Source organism: Vanessa atalanta, chromosome 17, assembly GCF_905147765.1.
Source record: "Vanessa atalanta chromosome 17, ilVanAtal1.2, whole genome shotgun sequence".
NCBI lineage: Eukaryota > Metazoa > Arthropoda > Insecta > Lepidoptera > Nymphalidae > Vanessa > Vanessa atalanta.
This window is the reverse complement of record NC_061887.1, coordinates 8,058,901-8,078,606: the sequence shown is the minus strand read 5'-3', so window position 1 is coordinate 8,078,606 and position 19,706 is coordinate 8,058,901. Positions and strand designations below refer to the sequence as shown.

Here is a 19,706-nt window from a genome sequence, read left to right as displayed (position 1 = left end):
ATAACAAAAGGGAATTTAACTAAAATTAGTAAACCCATGTAATGTGATCACGAAAACTGACAGTCCATAATATTGACTATCTGATGGTACGTTTTTATTGTATTCTATTGTTTTTATAGGACTTATACACAATATATGTTACAAAAAACTATAAATATACTAGCTAAAAAAACCGGCTTCGCTCGGACAAAATAAATAAAACTAAACATATATAAATATACGATCTACCGATACCATATTCCTGCAAGAAATTTTTATTTGGAATGGAACACACGTTTTGATCGCACCCGTAGATGTCAAACATGGCCGCCCGTTGAACTGTCATATCATTGAATTTAATGGAACGAAATATCTCGATTATACCAATTTCATAGATGTATGTTATCGACTAAACATTAATTATTCTTTAACGACTATAATTGTGGATAGGTTTCGATCGGGTGTATCCTAGACCTGCACTAAATTATTAATATATATACTATGAAGGATATGACATATTGCACAATATTTACAGATAAAGCATAAAATGTAATGTAGACTTACTATTTAGTATAATAAATAATTTAAATTTAATTATAAATGCCTTACGAAAAACGTTCGAAAGGAACTGTAATGTTCACATGTAAGGCCGATTTACCAATTAGATAAAATAAATATTATATTTAAATATCAGCTCGCTATGCACACTCACTGTCTTTACCGTCCTTTTTGTATATCCTCTTTTCCCGCGCTTTCGCGATGTATGTCACTCGAACTGACAGATGCATAAATACACAGATAATATATATTTATATAAAATGTAAATCTAATACTAATGAATATGTTATTATAGATCTGTGTACACTACAAGATCGCTTAATTAAACAGTTTAAATCCAAAGATACTTATTCAAGTAGCGCTTTATCATTAGTTGCATTTTCAATATGTTATTTATCAGGTTAATTTGAAATCATACCGACGAATGCTTTGCTAATAAATCTAAATGATACTTATAATTCATTTCGTTGATAAAATGAATATATCTTTGCGTGGTATATAACTACTACAATAAATCACATGCTCTACACACACAAAGGGAGTAGAGAACTGCGACTTAAAGGGGCACGACGGCTTATGAGACCGTCACGCCATTTGACATCACGGCATACAAATTGATCTTACCCGAGGGCACGAGTTTATATTGAATTTTGGATAAAAAAAATTAGGTTCATCAGTATATTTTATTTAATTAATTTAATTTTTAGGCCCAATGATTGAACATCTGAATCGTAATCCATTATTAAGGTTTCAAATCCAACCGCGCACAATTTACTTTCCATATGTTTATGTGATATTTATAATTCATCATGTGTTAAGATATAAAAAATATCATGAAAAAATTTACACATTGTTTAGATTGAAAATCCGCAACCCACCAAAGTACCATGTAACAGCGTGGTGAAATAAATTATAAACTTATTTTTAAAAAAAAAGCAGCACGATATTTGCAGATTACCCTTATAGTGTTAAGAGCCGGAGCCAAAAAAGCTGAAGCGTCATTTCGCCATCGACATCGCCAAAAGTATCGGATTTGCGATTCAACAGGGAAATGTTATTAGCATTCTGGCCATTATTCCACGCGGTCACAATTAAAAAAGATTTTCAATTTTTCTTGTGTATTATTAAGGCTTTAATGTTAATAATTATTATGTGAATAAATATATCTTACAACTACATCTAGTTTCAAATTATACTAATCCTAATAATGAACAAGACGATGGATAGAACGATTAATAGTTATTGTTCGCATATATTGCCAATATCAAGGGCACTTTACGTAACTTAACAATAACTTATGCGGTTGTCAAACGTGGGAACTCAGCTAATACATCCAGATGTGCATAAATACTTACCAGATAATCATACCAACATTATAAAGTCTAATACTGAATAACTTTGTTTTCTTTGGAAAACTACTAATATGAATGATATACAGCAACAGCCTGTAAATTTCCCACTACTGGGCTAAGGCCTCCTCTCCCTTTGAGAAGAAGGTTAGGAGCTTATTCTACCACGCTGCTCCAATGCGGTTTGGTGGATACATATGTGGCAAAATTTCGTTGAAATTAGACACATGCAGGTTTCCTCACGATGTTTTCCTTCACCGCCGAGTTTCATCTTCAATTCATCTCGAATTATAAACACAAATTAAGCACATGAACATTGAGTGGTGCTTGCCTAAGTTTGCACGTAATCATCGGTTAAGATGCACACGATCTAACCACTAGGCCATCTCGGATGAATGATATGAAATTCTTATATTATTTTAGACTAGCTGAACTTGTGGCTTTAGCATGTTACCCCCTTGAGGGGTGAATTAAAAAAGGACCTATATTCTTCACGGGACTCAACTAAGTCTATACCAAATTTAAGCTAAATTGGTTCGACTGTGAAGAGGTAACATGCATACTTTTATTAATATGTACTTTAATAAAATCAATACGTACTCGTATAACATGCTAATATTAAAAAGCATAATATTACAGAATACAAACCTCGAACGCAAAGCTGTGTTCCAGTTCGCTACAAACTTACGTTACGCTCACCAAGGCAAATATATTATCTGTATTCAAATATATGAGAATTGTTTTGGTAATCAGTTGAGCAGTAAAAAAGATGAACTTCAATGCCATCTAGTGGCCAGACAACAGAGTGAATAGTATAAAAAACACAAAAAAAACTCATGAAAAAGTACCTATATGTACTAATGTTCCAACAGAGAACGGTCAAAGTCGATGTCTCTTAATCTGAAACGAATAAATCAACGTACATTTTTATATAGATTGTGTATTGAAAGACGATAAACAAAATGCATTAATTAATAATTTTATAGCATGCGGTACAATTTAGCTTGATGAAAACATTGCAAGTTATTAAACAAAGTCGTGCATCACACATGTCTCAATTTTATGCTTGCCATTCATTGCGGTTTGGTTCATTCATTTAATATTATGAATTCAAAAATTTCCTTTTAATCAAAGTCAATTAAGCTCACTTGTACGAATGCTCTTGCATACGAAAATCTAGTAATTCTCCCGCTTCATAGTGAACCATGGACGAAATGCTGACTTGATTTAGTTTTTTTTTGGCCGAATAGAAATGGTTTTTCGTTTTAACCTAGCTGAAACCAATTCCACGCCGCACACGCGCGTATTGAAAAATACGAATTGTTTCAAACTAATTGCATGTGAATCCCGGATGTTGTTGAAGCTTGGATATAAATATGTCGCATACCTATTTTACAACTAATACTAATCTTATCTTTAACTTGTGTAGGAGGTTTATCTTTTTAAAATGTGTGTTTTAGCATTAGTTCAATTTTCACCCAGTTGTAATTCGACCATAATTATTATTTAAAAATTATAAACAAAATGAATTTTTACGTTTCGAACATTTAATTTTCTACTCTCATTTCCAATATATTGATTGATAAGTGATAACACTATATGACGTCATATATACAAAAAAAAAAAACAATTGACAAACAGAGGCGAAAACGTAACTAAACTGTTTTATCATTGCCTGTTTATATATTTTATTTATAAAGTAATAAATATAGAGAAGACACAAAGAATGTTGCAGACTGCGCCATCTTGACGCCATGTTTTAATTCAACGTCGCATCGTGGAACTGTGAAGTATAAAAGATTTCTATTCATGCAAACCGCGACCTAGATACCAGTTAATAAGCCTGTTAATGGTGATACGTACTCCCACACTAAGCTTTTAGATGGTCGACACTTTGGTGTTTAATTTGCTGTGCACAATCTTTAAACTTAACGAATTTTACGGGTTCAAAAGGCTTGCTATTCTTTGTCAAACCCAAATGCAAAAAAAGACTATCAATGTGTCATTAAAATAATGGGCACATTGATCTTTGTTATTAAGTAGAATGATTTTATAATTATATTATATAAATAAATATATATAATAAAATTGACAAAACAGTGATTCTATCTATTATTATTCTTCAGATTATTGATTTAATTCTGTAAAAATAAATCCCCTTTATATCACTGCACGTGTCGACGAAGGTTATAATTAAACTCTAATATTGAACTGACAAGGACTATATTACTTGAAATACAATAAGGTAACTTCAAAAATGTCCGCACGCTTCCCGCGCTTCGCAACCAACCGCCATTTTTGAATGCCGCGCCCCACCGAGCGGCCACCAGTGTGCCCAGTTGATAAAAAATATCATTTACCCGGAAAAGCTACTTTAAATTTAGGATAATATTAGAAAACCTTACAATTCTGAAATATCTTAGACTAACAACTATCACAAACAAGTCGACGTGCGTGTTGTGTATTGTATATTGACATTTACCGATAATTCCTTCATATATAATTGCGAGAAGCTCACCATTTCTCGTTACACCATTATTATTATTTGATGCTAGATCTATATTATTCTAGTTTAGTTACAATATAATATTTTTTATGCAAAAAACATTTCATGTGATCAATTTAAAGCTTTAATTATAGATAACTTCAAGCTTGTCCTTTTTACAAACTATATTGAGTTCAGCTTATGGATGATTGTCAAATTTTGCAAATGCTTTTTCATTTTCAGTCAATCGATTATATAGTTAAATTTAGTATACAAAATTTTAATCTTCTTAATATAGAGATTAAATAAAAAAATGTTTTTGAATTAAAAAAGAATTGTGATTCTCAAATTACCTGAACATATATTATATTTATTTGTGTATGTTCGGGTGGTTTTTTTAATTGAAGTGATTCTTCTTGTTAAATTTATGATTTCAGTACAACTGAAATGTTTTCAGCACTGCTGAGCTTATGCCTCCTCTACCTTTGAGGAGAGGGTTTTAGAACTAATTAATTAAATACATGATAGTTCACTGTTACTCGACTGGGCTTGAAACCGTAATCATCGGATAAGATGCACGCGTTCAACAACTCGGCGATTTCATCTCAATTGGACATTGCTAAGTTTTTATATAAAGCATAAATTCAGGCGAAATTTTAAAGTTGGTTTCTATTCATTGGCTAACTAAAATGTCACTTTTATATTTTAACTTTACATATATATGAAATTCGAAATGCATACCCTCTTTTTTTTTATAAATGTTAATACATACTTAAATATGAAATTTTATTTTATATATATATATATTACAAATACGTTTTGTTCGCTCAAACGTAAAATGCAAAGATTCTGTTCGTATTGTTGGGAACGTAGTTTTTTAATCTAACGTTTCTCTTTCAGATTTCTTCTTAAAGTTAGTATTTCTTTACATTTTAAAACCTGACTTTGATTCGGACTAATTGTGCTAAGTACTACTCGTGATTCAGTAGTCACTTAAAGCCTTATTAATTTGTAGTTAATATTGATTTAACTGAAATTACTTTTATAACAGGTATTTTATGGTATAATCTAAATATAGAACCGATTTTATCTTTAGCGACATTCGTTAGAACAGTGTCATTTATATATATTATATATTTCGCATTTCGGTAAACACAGAGTGTAAACTATTTCAATCATCAATCTTGATAACATACAAATTCGGTCTCTATTTGAGCAATTAAACTTTAAATTTAAACCTTTATTTTTCGTAAATAAATAACATCCACAATAAATTGTATATAAAATAAACAAAATAACAATCTGACCATTAGGGGTTTCTGATGGTGACATTGGGTAAAATTTTCACAAAACGCTTAGAAGCCGACTGAAAATCCAACTGTGAAATATATAAAATATAATTATTTGAAATTCAATACTGAAAAATAAAATTTTAATAATTAATATTGAAAATGCCGACGGCTTTCGAAAACATTCGTCCTATGATTAAACTTAATACCGGCTTCGCATGTTTCATGAATATTGTAGTGAAATATTTTTTGTCTTTATTTGTGAAAAATAAATGATAAGTTTTTAAGGCATTTTCTGCCTCGCACAACCACTCTGTGGAACCAGCTTTCGCCGGCGGTTTTTCCTAACCGATACGACTTGGGAACCTTCAAGAAAAGAGCCTATTGCTTAAAGGCCGGCAACGCACCTGCAACCCCCCTGGTGTTACAGATGCCCATGGGCGGTGGTAATCACTTTCTATCAGGTGAGCCTAATACTCGTTTGCCCCCTATAATATAAAAAAGGACTAGTAGTATACGATACTGAGTGTTAAAATTTATCGTAGTAATTGTCCGTTACCTTTAATATTATTTATAATAAATAAATTTATACGTAATAAACGTGCGATGTAAGTTCTTTCTTGCGTATTTCTAGAATACAGTGCAATGTAAACAATACTACACTAACGCTACTTAAATTATAATAGATCGTGAGAAAACCAGCACATATTAAACAAGTCTACCTTAAATATCCTACAACTTTAAAGAGGTACGACTATTGAATCGACAACATATTTTTTTCTTAATTGAGGAAGAGCCTCTTGACTAGCGACTAAAACTTTTATATAAAGTTTGTTTGTAACGAACATTCGTGATTTCATAATGAAAATAAAATAAATCTGTTTTAAAATAATTTTTAAAACATTTTTCAACCCGTTCATGCAGACGTGTGGCGCATAAAACACCATATCGGTTTTGAATATCGCCGATATCGCAGTTCTATTTCATGTTTTTGTTGAATTATTCGCACTTCGATATTTTTAGTTGAAACGGCACAAAAACGTACCGATAAATCAATATCACTAATAAATCCATTCAACTTTAGTAATGTATTCGGTTTATCGGGATTTATTTAACGTTTACAATATATTTATTTTAACACTTTACACAACGGAAATAAAATAGATACGCGAAAATGTTAAAAGAGATGTTTATCCTTTGAAGATATTTCTTGCAGAACACTTGAGAAGGAAAGAACAATTAATAACCAGATACATTTTTTTTTTTCATTTAGATTTTATTTAATCATGAGGCGTAAATATGAAAGACTTTTAAACCATTTTTCTTTCCCTTGGTATATGGTTGTCTGTGACTTTAAATCCACATAATTTTTCTACAATAATAAGTGTTTTTTTTTTACTGGAATAGTAAACGAGCAAATGTACCTCATGAGAAGACGATAAGTGGTCATTTTTACTTGTTGACACATACTACAATAAGCAGCCACTTCTTGCAATTATGGGATTTAATAAGTTATCTCCCCAGAGAGTTTGACTTATATTTTTGAAAGTCAAGTGTTGTTCCCACATATCACATCAAATGTTGCCTATATAAGTTGTTAATTTTAGGTTTTAGTGATAAGTTGATGATATAACTATTTCAATACATACAAAATAATAAATAACTCGCTCGCTCTTTGTATTCGCTTTTGTTGCTTCACTATAACGTTCCGTGCGATACAATTTATTTTATATTATCGAGAGTATAGTTTTAAATCTCTACATAGTAGCTTCCCATATGAACGCTTAGATATTTTAAGCTGCGCAACGGGTTTTAATGTGATTTACATCGATAGTCAAATTGATTCAACAGAAATATAGAGAAAGTCAGCCAAGAATTTCAACTTTCAGAATATGTCTGTGATTTGACTCAAATCATTAGCTATCTCTATTTGAAGTATGAAATCTATACTAATATTATGAATGCGAAAGTAACTTTGTCTGCCAGCTCTTCAAACTTAAACGTTGAAATGATCTTGATAAAATTTGGTACGGAGAAAGTTTGAATCCCGGGAAAGGACATTGGTTATTCTGTCAATTCACTCCCAGAGGGAGTGGTTGCGTGCTACTGGTAAAGTTTTTTAAATTTCGCGCGGGTAAAGGCGCAGATTCAGCTAGTATTATATAATAAGTAAAATAAAATATTTTAAGCGCATTAATGTTTCCAATAACATTTGTTATACTCCATGTTAAGTATTGAAATGACTCATTGCACGTTGCGAACAGTTTTTTGTAATTAAGGTAATTTTATTCACCTTAATCCTTAGCGAGAACGCTGGAAAGTGTGCGGATCATTCATTCTCTGTTCCCGTTTCCAACTTTATACTTTTATAATTAGTTGTTCATTTTTATAGACTTTCTTGTTTGTTCTTGTCCACAATATACGTAATATAAAAAAAAATAAACAATATAAAAGAATTATAGTGAGTTAAGATTAATATCACTTTTTATTTCAGTGATAGCTATAAAATTAAATTACTTGTATAATAAATTATTTCAAACTATATTTAATTAAGCTTGGGTGTAACAATATTGTATTGTTTAAAAATAACAAAAAAACGATTTACTTAAAAATAAAAAATAAAAACAAAAATATCCTTTTTATCGACATTTTAGTAATTTAATTATACTTATCAAAACATTGCAAACTATGAACATATAATTCAATATCTAGTTTTAAGTTTTTTTTTTGTATCATATAAAATAAAAAGGCGGTCTTTCATACGGCCCAATAAATAATAAAATAATATATTTATTTTTAAATTTAGCGTTTAAATTCAACCAGTAATATTCAATCAATAGATCATAGAATGTTATATAGATTGTTAATCGTACGTTCGATTTTTATTGTCAAGTGCCAATCACCGTTGTCGCGCCGCACTCCATACTCAGCTAACAGGCCATCAGCGAACAAAACAAACACATACATATTACGTAATTATGTTGTTGTGCTTGTGAATACATCGCTCTTGTGTTCTAGTGGGCAGAAGAGAATACACAGATAATATTATGTTTACGAATTAAGCATTGCGCGAAACCCCGTGTATAACGAAATAATGTACTTATTTCTAGAATGTGGTTATCTATTATAACGTAACGTAAGTTTTGAGTTGCGAATATTTAATAATAATGAAACAAATTTATTCAATTAATATATTCCCTATATATGTTTTAGTATTGTTTTATTTATAATTGATTGAATCTGAACCAGTCCTATGCCTTAGTGGCAACTAAAGCAACAAAGGAAGTGTTCTACGCGTGTAGTGTACTGGTGCTCATCTATATGTGTAGAGCGCTGTCAAGTCCTCGCTCCGCTACAGACAATCGGAAACAAAGAGACGGCGCTATGCGCTCACAGTCCCACCACCATAGAAAAGACAAGTTCTCCATACGCTGCGCAATTTCAGCAAAGGATAATCTAATATTTGATCAGGAGTCTAAATGTAAATAATAATATAAATCAATAAGATATTTGCATAATTAAGATACTTCTGTTTAGATACAAGGCACACAGACCCATGTGTGTACCCAGTGCCGCAGTATAGGGTCGTTTTCACATGAACGTACAAAAAAATAGTCGATGCACTCCAATATGGAGAAGGCAAAACATCGCTTTGCAGGTATATTGTACTCCAAGTGCATTGTTAGTCTTCTGTGTAAAGTTGACCAAAAGGCAGCACGTGTATTATGTCTGGCAAAATTATTTAAATAACGTAAATTTAACATGTACCGTGTACGCTAACATATTACATCAGATAACATACATATATTTAACTAACATGACTGTATTTTTAGATGTTGAAAAAGAGTAACTACTGAGTTTCTTGCCGGTTCTTCTCGGTAGAATCTTCATTCCGAACCGATGGTAGCTTTACTTTAAATAGTTTGTTAAATGACGATTCAAAGGTGCTTGTAAAAACCTACTTGATAAAAGTATATTTTGATTTTGAGATAGCAATACCAGAGAAGAATTTTCTCCCTTTCTAAGTCTAGATCGTACTTCATTTTATAATCATTCACAATATTACCCAAGTATTTGAAATCCGATACTCTTTGAAGATGACACCCGCTAACTAACGTTAATTAATAACTGATGGAACATGATCCGGTTTATGTGTTCCAACGCGAAACACCAGAAGTCAATTTTCTTGACATTATATAAAAGGCCGTGCCTCTGAGCTAAGTACACTAACTGATACATAAAACATAACTGATACTGTTTATATATTTCCTATTGATTGAACAGCTGACACCAGCATTGCTGAGATCTATTATAAGCTGGTTTATTATTTAGATTGAAAAGTAGAAAAAAAGTTAAACTCCTTTGTCGTACAGTCGCTTACAGACAGAGGGATGTATAAAAACATGTTCGAATCATGAAAGAAATAGCCGTTAAAACGACGCATAAAAAAATTTTTTTTTTTTTTTAAATATTTGTAATAATAATTATTAGGTGTAAAATATAATTTAATACAATTCATTCATTAAGTCAGTTATTTACTTCGAGAATTATCTTCAGTTTATGATAAAGCTGTTAGTTAGTCATCAAACAAATTTCCATTGAATTCAATACAAACATTCAATAATAGCGACAACCCTATCGAACCAGACGAAAGTTTCAAAAAGTTGCCTTAACACACCGCCAGCGATACAGAAGGCAATTTTATTCCGAAGTGGACTCGACCTCGACGACTTTCGTGAAATATTGCTAGGCCTCCAAAAGCAAAGCCTTTTTTAACCCTTATTGCCGTTAAAATAAGGGTTATTATGCAAATAAATTCCAAAAAGGGTGATCGAGCGTACCGGCAGCCGATACCGAACTCGCTTGGATGACTTCCAAAACGTTAAACTTTTTTCAGTTAAAGAATTTTAAGCGATTTTGTCAAGTTACTCAATAGATTTTTTAGTGCTGGCAACACTTTTGAATATAGCAATCATTACCTTATGTTTTTTTCGTTTAATATTTTTTAAGTGCTCATTTTTCGTATTTATAGTAGCTTATTTACGTAACTCACAATATGAGTAAGAAAACATATCTAGGATGTACTCGTAGATTTTAACCAAAGGTGGTAAAGAAACTTGGTAGTAGGTAAACAAACTTGGTAGTACCTACTCATCATATATTATATCAGCAGAAATAATTAATATTGTTGTGTTCCGGCTTAAAGGGTGGATGAGAAAATGTAACAAAAGGCACAAAATTTAAGCTCCAGGATAACTTCCAGATTCGGGGCGGCTACTGAGAATATCTGGACTGAAAAACCCAATAACTATTTATCAGCCTGACCTGACCTTAGAACCTCGGGATCGTTGCCCTTATATCGAGCTACTAGACCAATAAAGCAGTTGTTGCAAAAATATAGTGAAATGAAAGACTAAAAATGGCATCATAAAACTATTCGCATTCCATTTTCACGTGCAGGAAGAAGCGGACGAGTGAACTGCGCATTTGAATGAAAAGACAAATGAGTCGCTTGAAGTTCTTGTAGATTTGAATTTAATATTTATGTAAAATAAAGTAGCAGCGCATAACTGTTCCACTGCTGAGCAAACACCTTTCTTGATAAGGAAAAACATTTAAATCTAGTACACTAGTCTACGTGCTGGTGTAAACCCATACCGTGTCTTATGCGTGCAAGTTTTGCCTTCACTGTTTTTATAGACAAAAACGAGATGTCTGTATAAAACCCAGAAACATTTTTATCTACGTGACCTACTGAATCTCAGTTCCTCAAACCCAAAATCAAGATATATCTTATCTTTGCTCAAAGACTCCTATAATGTTCTTTGGACTATCATCTTACAATTTTTAATGTAAACTTACTGCTTTATCGGAATGTAGACTGTGTTCTCTACCACACCTTTGTGAGTGTGTGTGTGTGTGTGTGTGGCTCTATATACTTCTTTGCTACAAATTATTGTAATAATAAGGAAAATAAACTATTTTTCAATTATATTTTTATTAATTTTCTCACATATAAATATAAATTAATAATAACCTTCACCATAGTTGAACCTCTCGAGGCCACGAATGTTTTTTTTTTATGTAAACAATATATATAGAAGCTATAAAATTATAATAAACCTGAATGTTTCAAAATAAATTCTAAGTATTTATCCTCCCGACTTCCACATCTCACACATTACCCACGTTTTGCAGTCGGCACGTAGAATAGCTTCAAACAGTTTCCCCCTTATTCGGCTACGTTTTCTCATGTCTCAAACAAATTACACATTTCAATAAAACCTAACTGTATACTCGACAGAACAGAATATTCCTTCTGTATTAGCTTTTATAGAGAAATTAAATGTGTTGTCTTTGTTGCTTTTATTGTTATTATTATTTTCTTGTTAAATTTGTTCGTTCCCGATTATGGACTCAGGGTTTGGAGGTTTAATTTCAACCGCAAATACAAATTTTTCAACCGCATCGAGGTCAATTGACAGATATCTATAGAAAATAGCATCGTAAAAGTAAGCAAAATTATATTGACCATTAACTCTATAATATCATGATTGTAAGAAAATTATTATCTTTTATTTTGATCAATTGATTTATTAGTAACAGTAAAAAATCCGCCGAAAATATCGTCACATCAAAGGTACATACAGGACGTAACTGGCTTTTCAACTCACTATCGGGAATACCCATCACTCGGCTAATCAAATATTGGCCAATATATGGCCAATGACGGTCCAAGCCTTGTTTACCCCAATGGGAAGTAATAGTATTAGAATATCGTGATTTAATTGCTTTTTCATATATTTTATAAAACCTGTATACAGATCTTTACCATGGTGTAACTTACCACTAGAAAAAAATATGGAGCTTATTCCACCACCCATCTCAAATGCCAGAATATTACTCATAAGTAAAGACTAATAAAAGACACAATTTAAAGACGTACAAAATTCCGTAATGCTTACTCTTATTTGAACTCGAAGATTGTGGGTTAATATTCACCGGTTTCAGCTGCTGGTTCATTGAGGTTCATAAAGTGACATATGATTTAATTGTAGCATAACGAACACTTTTAATAAATAGTTTTATACGAAATGCAAACGCGTTTAAAAAAAAATGATTTCCGCTTTGAACTCGCTTATTCAATTAATGTAGATATATTTTTTGATTTGGATGTTCGCAAATGCAGCTGAGCTTCGATTGTCGAAATAGGAAATAACTTTGCCTATAACATAGTCACGCGCGCTCGGATTGTAGATATTAAATAAATAAATCAAATAATTGCTTCGAAAATAAAGAGCTAGTTTAAAATTATTTATTGTCTAGCTAATGCATTAAAATAGTAACATGTTTTAGCAGTTAACAGTATGGTAAAGATTTCTCATTAGGATTCTTTCGAAATACTTGTTCGTAATGACACAGAGCAGTGATGGAAACGGCATGTGTCGAATAATTGTCTTACCTTTCTCTACCGATGCGTAGTTATAAAATCAACTATTTCCTCAAATGGAGAGGCAGACTAGTTTACAGATTTACTTTACATTACATATAAATTAAAAAGCCGTGATGGCTCAGTGGTTATAAGAAGTGAGTTCAAAACCGTGGCAAGTGTACATTAACAGGATTTTACTTAGTTTTTTATTTTTATTTAAAAGTTATCTTATGTTTCATACGTCATTCTCAACTATTAATGTACACTTTTGTAATCTATATATTTTCTGCAAAAAGTTTTGATGTAAATCTAATAATAGTTATCTTCCTACACTTAACAAGAAACTGATTTTCTAAGGCTTCGTTGATATAAATCGTATTCATCGTGAAATAGAAAATTGCTATGCAGTTTACGTACATTTTAACATTAAATATGTTCCGAATAAATCGGATTAGAAGCTTTCGTTAAATCTAGGGAAACACAGAGAAATATAACATCAATATTAGAACGATTTTATAAAATACAAGTTATTGTATAGTTTATCAAATACTGGAAAAATCTGTGCATATTCACAGGTATGGAACCATTATTATCGCCTTAAAATTGTAACGAACTTTATTTTTTTTAACAAATCTACAAATCGTAAATGACAATGCGATTCTCTAAAAAAAATACTTCGAATCTCACGCGTTATATGTTGACAACAAGTGCGTGACTTTGTATTTCAAATGTTGGAAAATAGTCGATCTGCATAAAACAGATTGTAGCTTTACGTTTAATACAATTGTGTAAATGTCGATTCCTAAGTGCTTGTAAAAAAAGCTTACTTGAATAAAGAATAACTACGTTTTGATACATAAGATATAAACATAACACTGACATTTAAATTTATGCGTATGTTTTTACAAGTAATAGGATGTGTTCGAAATAACAAGGAGCTATATTTTGTGTGTTACGTCATTACGTTTTACGACGCCGCCGCCGGTCCGCACTTGCATGATACTCGACTGGTCAGCCAACCCAAATTGCCACTTGTTTCTTCAATCCCGACTTTATTAAAACCCTGATAGCGGGATTAACAAAAACAATCCAATTTCATTGCTGATAAACACCTTTTTTATAAAAAATGTGCAATTTATTATTAAAATACCGTTATGAATATTAGAAAAAACGTATCGTATGTATTTTTGTCTTAATTTTTCCTTATAATTTTCGAAAATGGAACGTTCCTTCTAATTTTAAAAACTTCATATCCACTCCTATTGAGTCAGCACATTTCTGTATGAATAAAACGATTAATGTATGCGGAAGAGGCTGCGCCATACTTCCGATGAGGAAGCACTGAAGATCATTAAATATGCAAAACTCGAGCTAAATTACGACCCAACCGGCTTTCGGTGATATATCTTCTAAAGTAGCTAAAGTATTCTACATACAAATTACGCACATAAGCTATAAAAATTTTACCTCTTCCGATTCATTACATAATAATAATCTTTAAGCAGTGAACACATTCAGCTCGTTTACGACTGTTGGTCAAGAATAACGACTCCGGTGGTTATTGTTAAAGCACTCGTTAATCGTGTAACGATGTCGTATAATTTCAAATAAAAATAACAGACTCACCTCATCGTAAATAAAATTGTCGATCTCCTCGAGAGGTCGCCCGTACAGCTTCGGTGGGAACGGTTCGTACTTCCTCGGCAAGCGGGCCCCGTCCTCCACGCTGAGCCTTCGCCGGGGCATAAAACCAAACTCGCGGACCAACTGTGCGCCCCGCGATCCAGCGCGCTTCGCGGACTCCCGCGTGAACGGAGTGACCACCGCCCGCGGTTCATCACTCCGTCCCACCGACTCCGAAAACGTGACATCGAGAGGAATTCGCAACTCTTCCCGCCGCGGTTTCTCCTCCTCCGCGTCGAGCGCATCACGGGACTGTGACGCGACGAGTGGCGCCACTGCCTCAGGATTGGTAGCTTCGAGTGTGCGAACGATCTCCCCCAGCAACCGTGAACCGTCTATCTCTTCTCCGGGCGAGTGCAGCGGCGCCGGCGGCGGGAACGACAGCCGCCTCTCGTCCTCCTCCATACCGCTACGTGAGCCCCATCGCCCCGGCCGTGCGCACTATTTGCGGACCGATGACGCCATTTTCGTTTAATACTGCCACCTGTAAAAAAAACATATCAGTCAATATAAATCACACGTAGCCGTTGGAATTGCTAGTTTGTTTACAAATTCAATGTCCGTTTCGTTGGAGATTCGGAGAACGATCATTCGTCAGATCATTAAAACGAGTTTTGTTGTCTCGAGGGATGATTTATTCACCAAATGTAAAGTGTCTTCCAAACTGTTTGCTATTGAAATGGGAATGCTTGAAAATCGTGAAGTGATTCTTGGTGTATGTTAAACTCCAGAAAATATAAATAGTGAGATACTTTTTAATGTTTTCGCAAATAATACAAGTAATTAAAATTATTTAAAATTTACATTTTCATAATGCATAATGAGAAAATATTCAATATTATTTACATTGAAACACGTCGTAAAGACCCATTAAAGTACCATCACTTAGCCTTTTAATTAGTATTTATAAAGTTAATTAATTTTAATTTAATATTTTGAATATCTACGAAAATAAAAAAGATTAATTCAAGGTTTTGTTCATTTTGAAGTAAGATCTTAACTGGGATTATGTAACGAACGTAGAAAACAATAAACATATCATATACCTATTAAACTATATATATTTTAGTAACGTCGATAAATTCTTCCATTCAGTAAAAATGAATAGGAAATAATTCAACCGATCTTGCACCGTATAAAACATCCATTTATAAAATCGTACAAGCCTTATAATTACTTGTACATGTGTACATGACGATCATACGCCGTTATAAAAATAAAAAACGTGTATTAGAAAATGTATGTATACATATTTATGTGAGCAATTAAGCATTAAGACATCCGTTTACCAGTGAGATTAAAATTTGTTAAAGAGAAAGAAGATAAAGCCAATTAAAATCACAAGAACTTATTACGACAAAAATATGACGAAAAAATTAAGAGGTAAAATATTCAACAATACACAATAATTGTTAATACAAGTGAGACTATCAAGAGAACGTTACTGAATTGTGAATATCTATCGGGAAATAAAATAAAACAAGTGCCGATCAATCAACGTTTCACCCGCGCCGGGCGCACGATGGCGAGAACAATTCCAAAGCTAAATGAAAGGAAAACAAAAAATAATTCGAAAATTCTCGACTTTCGCTTCTTTCGAACTTTAGTGGTTTGTTTTGTTATTTCTATAACAGTTATTATTCGGTTGTAAAGAATAAGTACCTACAGCTCTTCTGTATGATCTCACTTCGTATCTCATTCGTGAAATATTAAAACCGACTTTTTAAACTCTATTTAACAATTAAATGTTATAATGTTCATAGTTAATATCACATCTCATTTACGATCGTTTTCAGTGCTGAGTTTCGAGTTCGTTCTCACAAAATAACTGTAATATTTGCTATGAATACAATTTTGTGTAACTACTAGATATCGCATTTAAAATTTAAATAATACGTTTTCTCACATTTTTAATGGATCTTGACACCTTGGGCTAGTGTCAGCCCTAACACAAATGATAAGCTTAAACCTCCCCAGGTAAATAAGAATATCAGTAATACCTTAATTAATTTGGGACATTGCTACTATCGATAACTAAAAATTGCAAATTTAAATTGTATTTATAATTCATTTCTTCAAAGAAAACACTGTATGGAAACCTGTATGTGTCAGATGGAATATTGCCACACATTCAAACCGCAGTTAATCAGTGGTTTCCCTACCTTAACAGGATATTAGATATTTGCCAGCAGTAAGATAATATTGTTAACATTCTGCTATTGAAATTAATGCCAAATATAAAACCATGTAAATACTAACAGAGTTTTTGATTATAGTTAAAAATTTGCATTCCTTACATTGGCAAAGCGCAGCTATCCATTGAATCGACTTATTAAGTCCTTTGTGTCTGTAATTACGCTGGCATACTTACACGTTAAAAAGAAACTTAGTACTAAGCAATGTCTTGCAGTCTTTTGCGGCAGTATAACTTATAGGGCATCGTCTACCCCGAATAATCTGAAATAGATCCCACTACCGATGAAAACACGTTTTATGAGAAACTTTCAGATGTTATAACTCTTATTTGAATCTTTGTCCAATTTTAACATAAATACCAAAATATAATATTAGCGTTTAAAAAAAATACTTATTTGTTTATGTACGCTTCTAACAAAATCATTTTTCAATACCAAACCAATTGACTTGGAACCGCTTTGGAGCTATACCAAGCCGAACTCGAAAACTATCATCGAAATCGTATCATAAACAAATTTTGTATAACCATATATATTTATACCTATCCGAAAGTACAAAGTATTAAGAAACTCATTTTTTTATGATATTACACTTCTATATAAAAACTCAATTGAGCTTAGTTCAGAATTCTGAACTTAAGTGTTGAACTGAAAAATAATAACTTAGTGTGGTATATTTTCGATCAGAATATCGCTGCGAGCTGTACTTGTGCTATTACTAAGAATGGACGTCCCCTCATTGTTACATTGTCCACTGGCCTCATTCGGAAATATTTTTACTTAGAACGTCGTCTTTCACTCACTGACATCTGATATTAAAAAGATTTCTTGCTAAAGCTGCACGACGAATCAGAATTGAAATATTGTTTCCCAGCGCTTATGGAATATTATCTTATTGTTTAGAAAACATCGGTGGCTCTTGCTCTGTTTTAGCGTCACTTTAGATTAATTACTTTATTAGTTTGTCTATTACTAGGGACCCGCCCCGGCTTCGCACGGGTGCAATGCTGATACTAAATATACTACAGAATGTCTTCGTTCAACGTGTTCAACGTTCATGTTCTCGTGTCAATGTTCACAGTTTTTCAGCCATTAGACGATAATCCCTGCACTTTAAATCTGTAATATCTTCGAAAATATTAATTTAAATTACATGATGTAAAGGTATCCACATTGATCAATATTAAATTTACAATGTATTTAAGGTACTTAATTGGATGAGGATTAATATCTATAAGGATTTGTGCAAGCCCGTCTGGGTAGGTACCACCCACTCATCAGATATTCTACCGCCAAACAGCAGTACTCAGTTGGTGTGTTCCGGTTTGAAGGGTCAGTAAGTCAGTGTAACTGCACTAACAAGAGACATAACATCTTAATTCCCAAGGTTGGTGACGCATTGGTGAAGTAAGGAATTGTTAATATTTCTTACAGCGCCATTGTTTATGGGCGGTAGTGACCACTTACCATCAGGTAGCCCATTTGCTCGTCTACCTACCGATATCATATACATATATAATAGTGTAATGTTTTCAAAGTAACTCGTCTCAACTGTTAATAGTTACGAAATTTATGCTGCAATTGAAAGTCAAACGTAAAAATGTACGATGCAACAGGACTTTAAAGAACATCCCTCGGGTATACTAAAATGCCTCGCCTAAAATGCCCTGCCAATTAAACTGTGCTGCTGTAGTTTCAAAATGTTTGATACGACGCTTCTATTCAGTCCGTGAACGGTCAGTGAACTCTTTGTAAAAGTGAAATGTACATCGTACAATAGCATAAGTGTGCAATAATCATGATAACTATAATAGATACATAAGAAATTAGCCTTTTTTAAACAAAACATACTTTATTCAAGGAAACTCTTACAAGCACTTTTTCGAATCGTTATTTAATAAGATTAAATTAAATTAAAATTTAACATTCAGTCGGAATATCTACCAAGAAGAACCAACAGGAAACTCAGTAGATTTTTCTACCAATTAAATTATGTAGGTTTTTTATTTAAAAATTGAGATCAGCATTAGCATATAATTTGCTGACCTACAATTTAAATATAGTTGTAATAATCAAATGACATCAATTCGTAATTACATCAATTCATTTTGGTAATTTTTAATATGGCAACCCTGAGCATACTGCCACGTGTATCACGGAAACTAACAACTGTCATCTTCGTGATAGATATACGTTTACATAATATTGTTTATTCGTGTCAAAGCTATCTCGTCATAATTAACAAACGATTCTTTTAACTTGCCCGGTAAAAAAGGGTTATGATGTATCTTGTTGCTCACATCAAGGGATTTCTTTCGCTGTCGTAGACAATTTTTTTATTTATTGAACGTGTCTGATTGGACGAATTTCGATTTCCATTTTTAAACCAACAGAGCAACGTTCTTATAGATGGTTAAAAAAAGTAGTCATCAATGGAAGCCCGGCAGATTGGTTAAACATTTAAATTAATCATAAAAAAAAACAGTAAAGAAAATGTAATAAATAAAAACGTAAAGATTCGTTTATAATATCGTAAATTGTTATTTTTATAATAATATCTAGTAACGCAGGATATAATATACGCATCACGTATACATAAGGGAGGGCAGTGACGTAGAAATGGCTTTACGTCATGAGAGGGCGTCATGCCGTTTAACGTCACGACATACGTGTATTACTCCCAAGACCTGCTAATACATGTTTTGTACCAAAGAGCACGGAGGCAAGGAAAACAAG

At 32.6% G+C, this 19,706-nt stretch overlaps 1 protein-coding gene across 2 annotated transcripts in view; it reads right to left on the bottom strand.

The window, feature by feature from the left end:
- The window catches only part of LOC125070360 (sodium channel protein 60E), a 186,359-nt gene that overhangs the window by 107,159 nt on the left and 59,494 nt on the right, over window positions 1-19,706 (bottom strand). For both annotated transcript variants that reach the window (XM_047680196.1, XM_047680197.1), the window contains exon 2: window positions 14,719-15,259. In XM_047680196.1, the coding sequence (XP_047536152.1) occupies window positions 14,719-15,180 (462 nt within the window). In that variant the 5' untranslated portion in view covers window positions 15,181-15,259. The remainder of the gene's footprint in view (window positions 1-14,718; window positions 15,260-19,706) is intronic.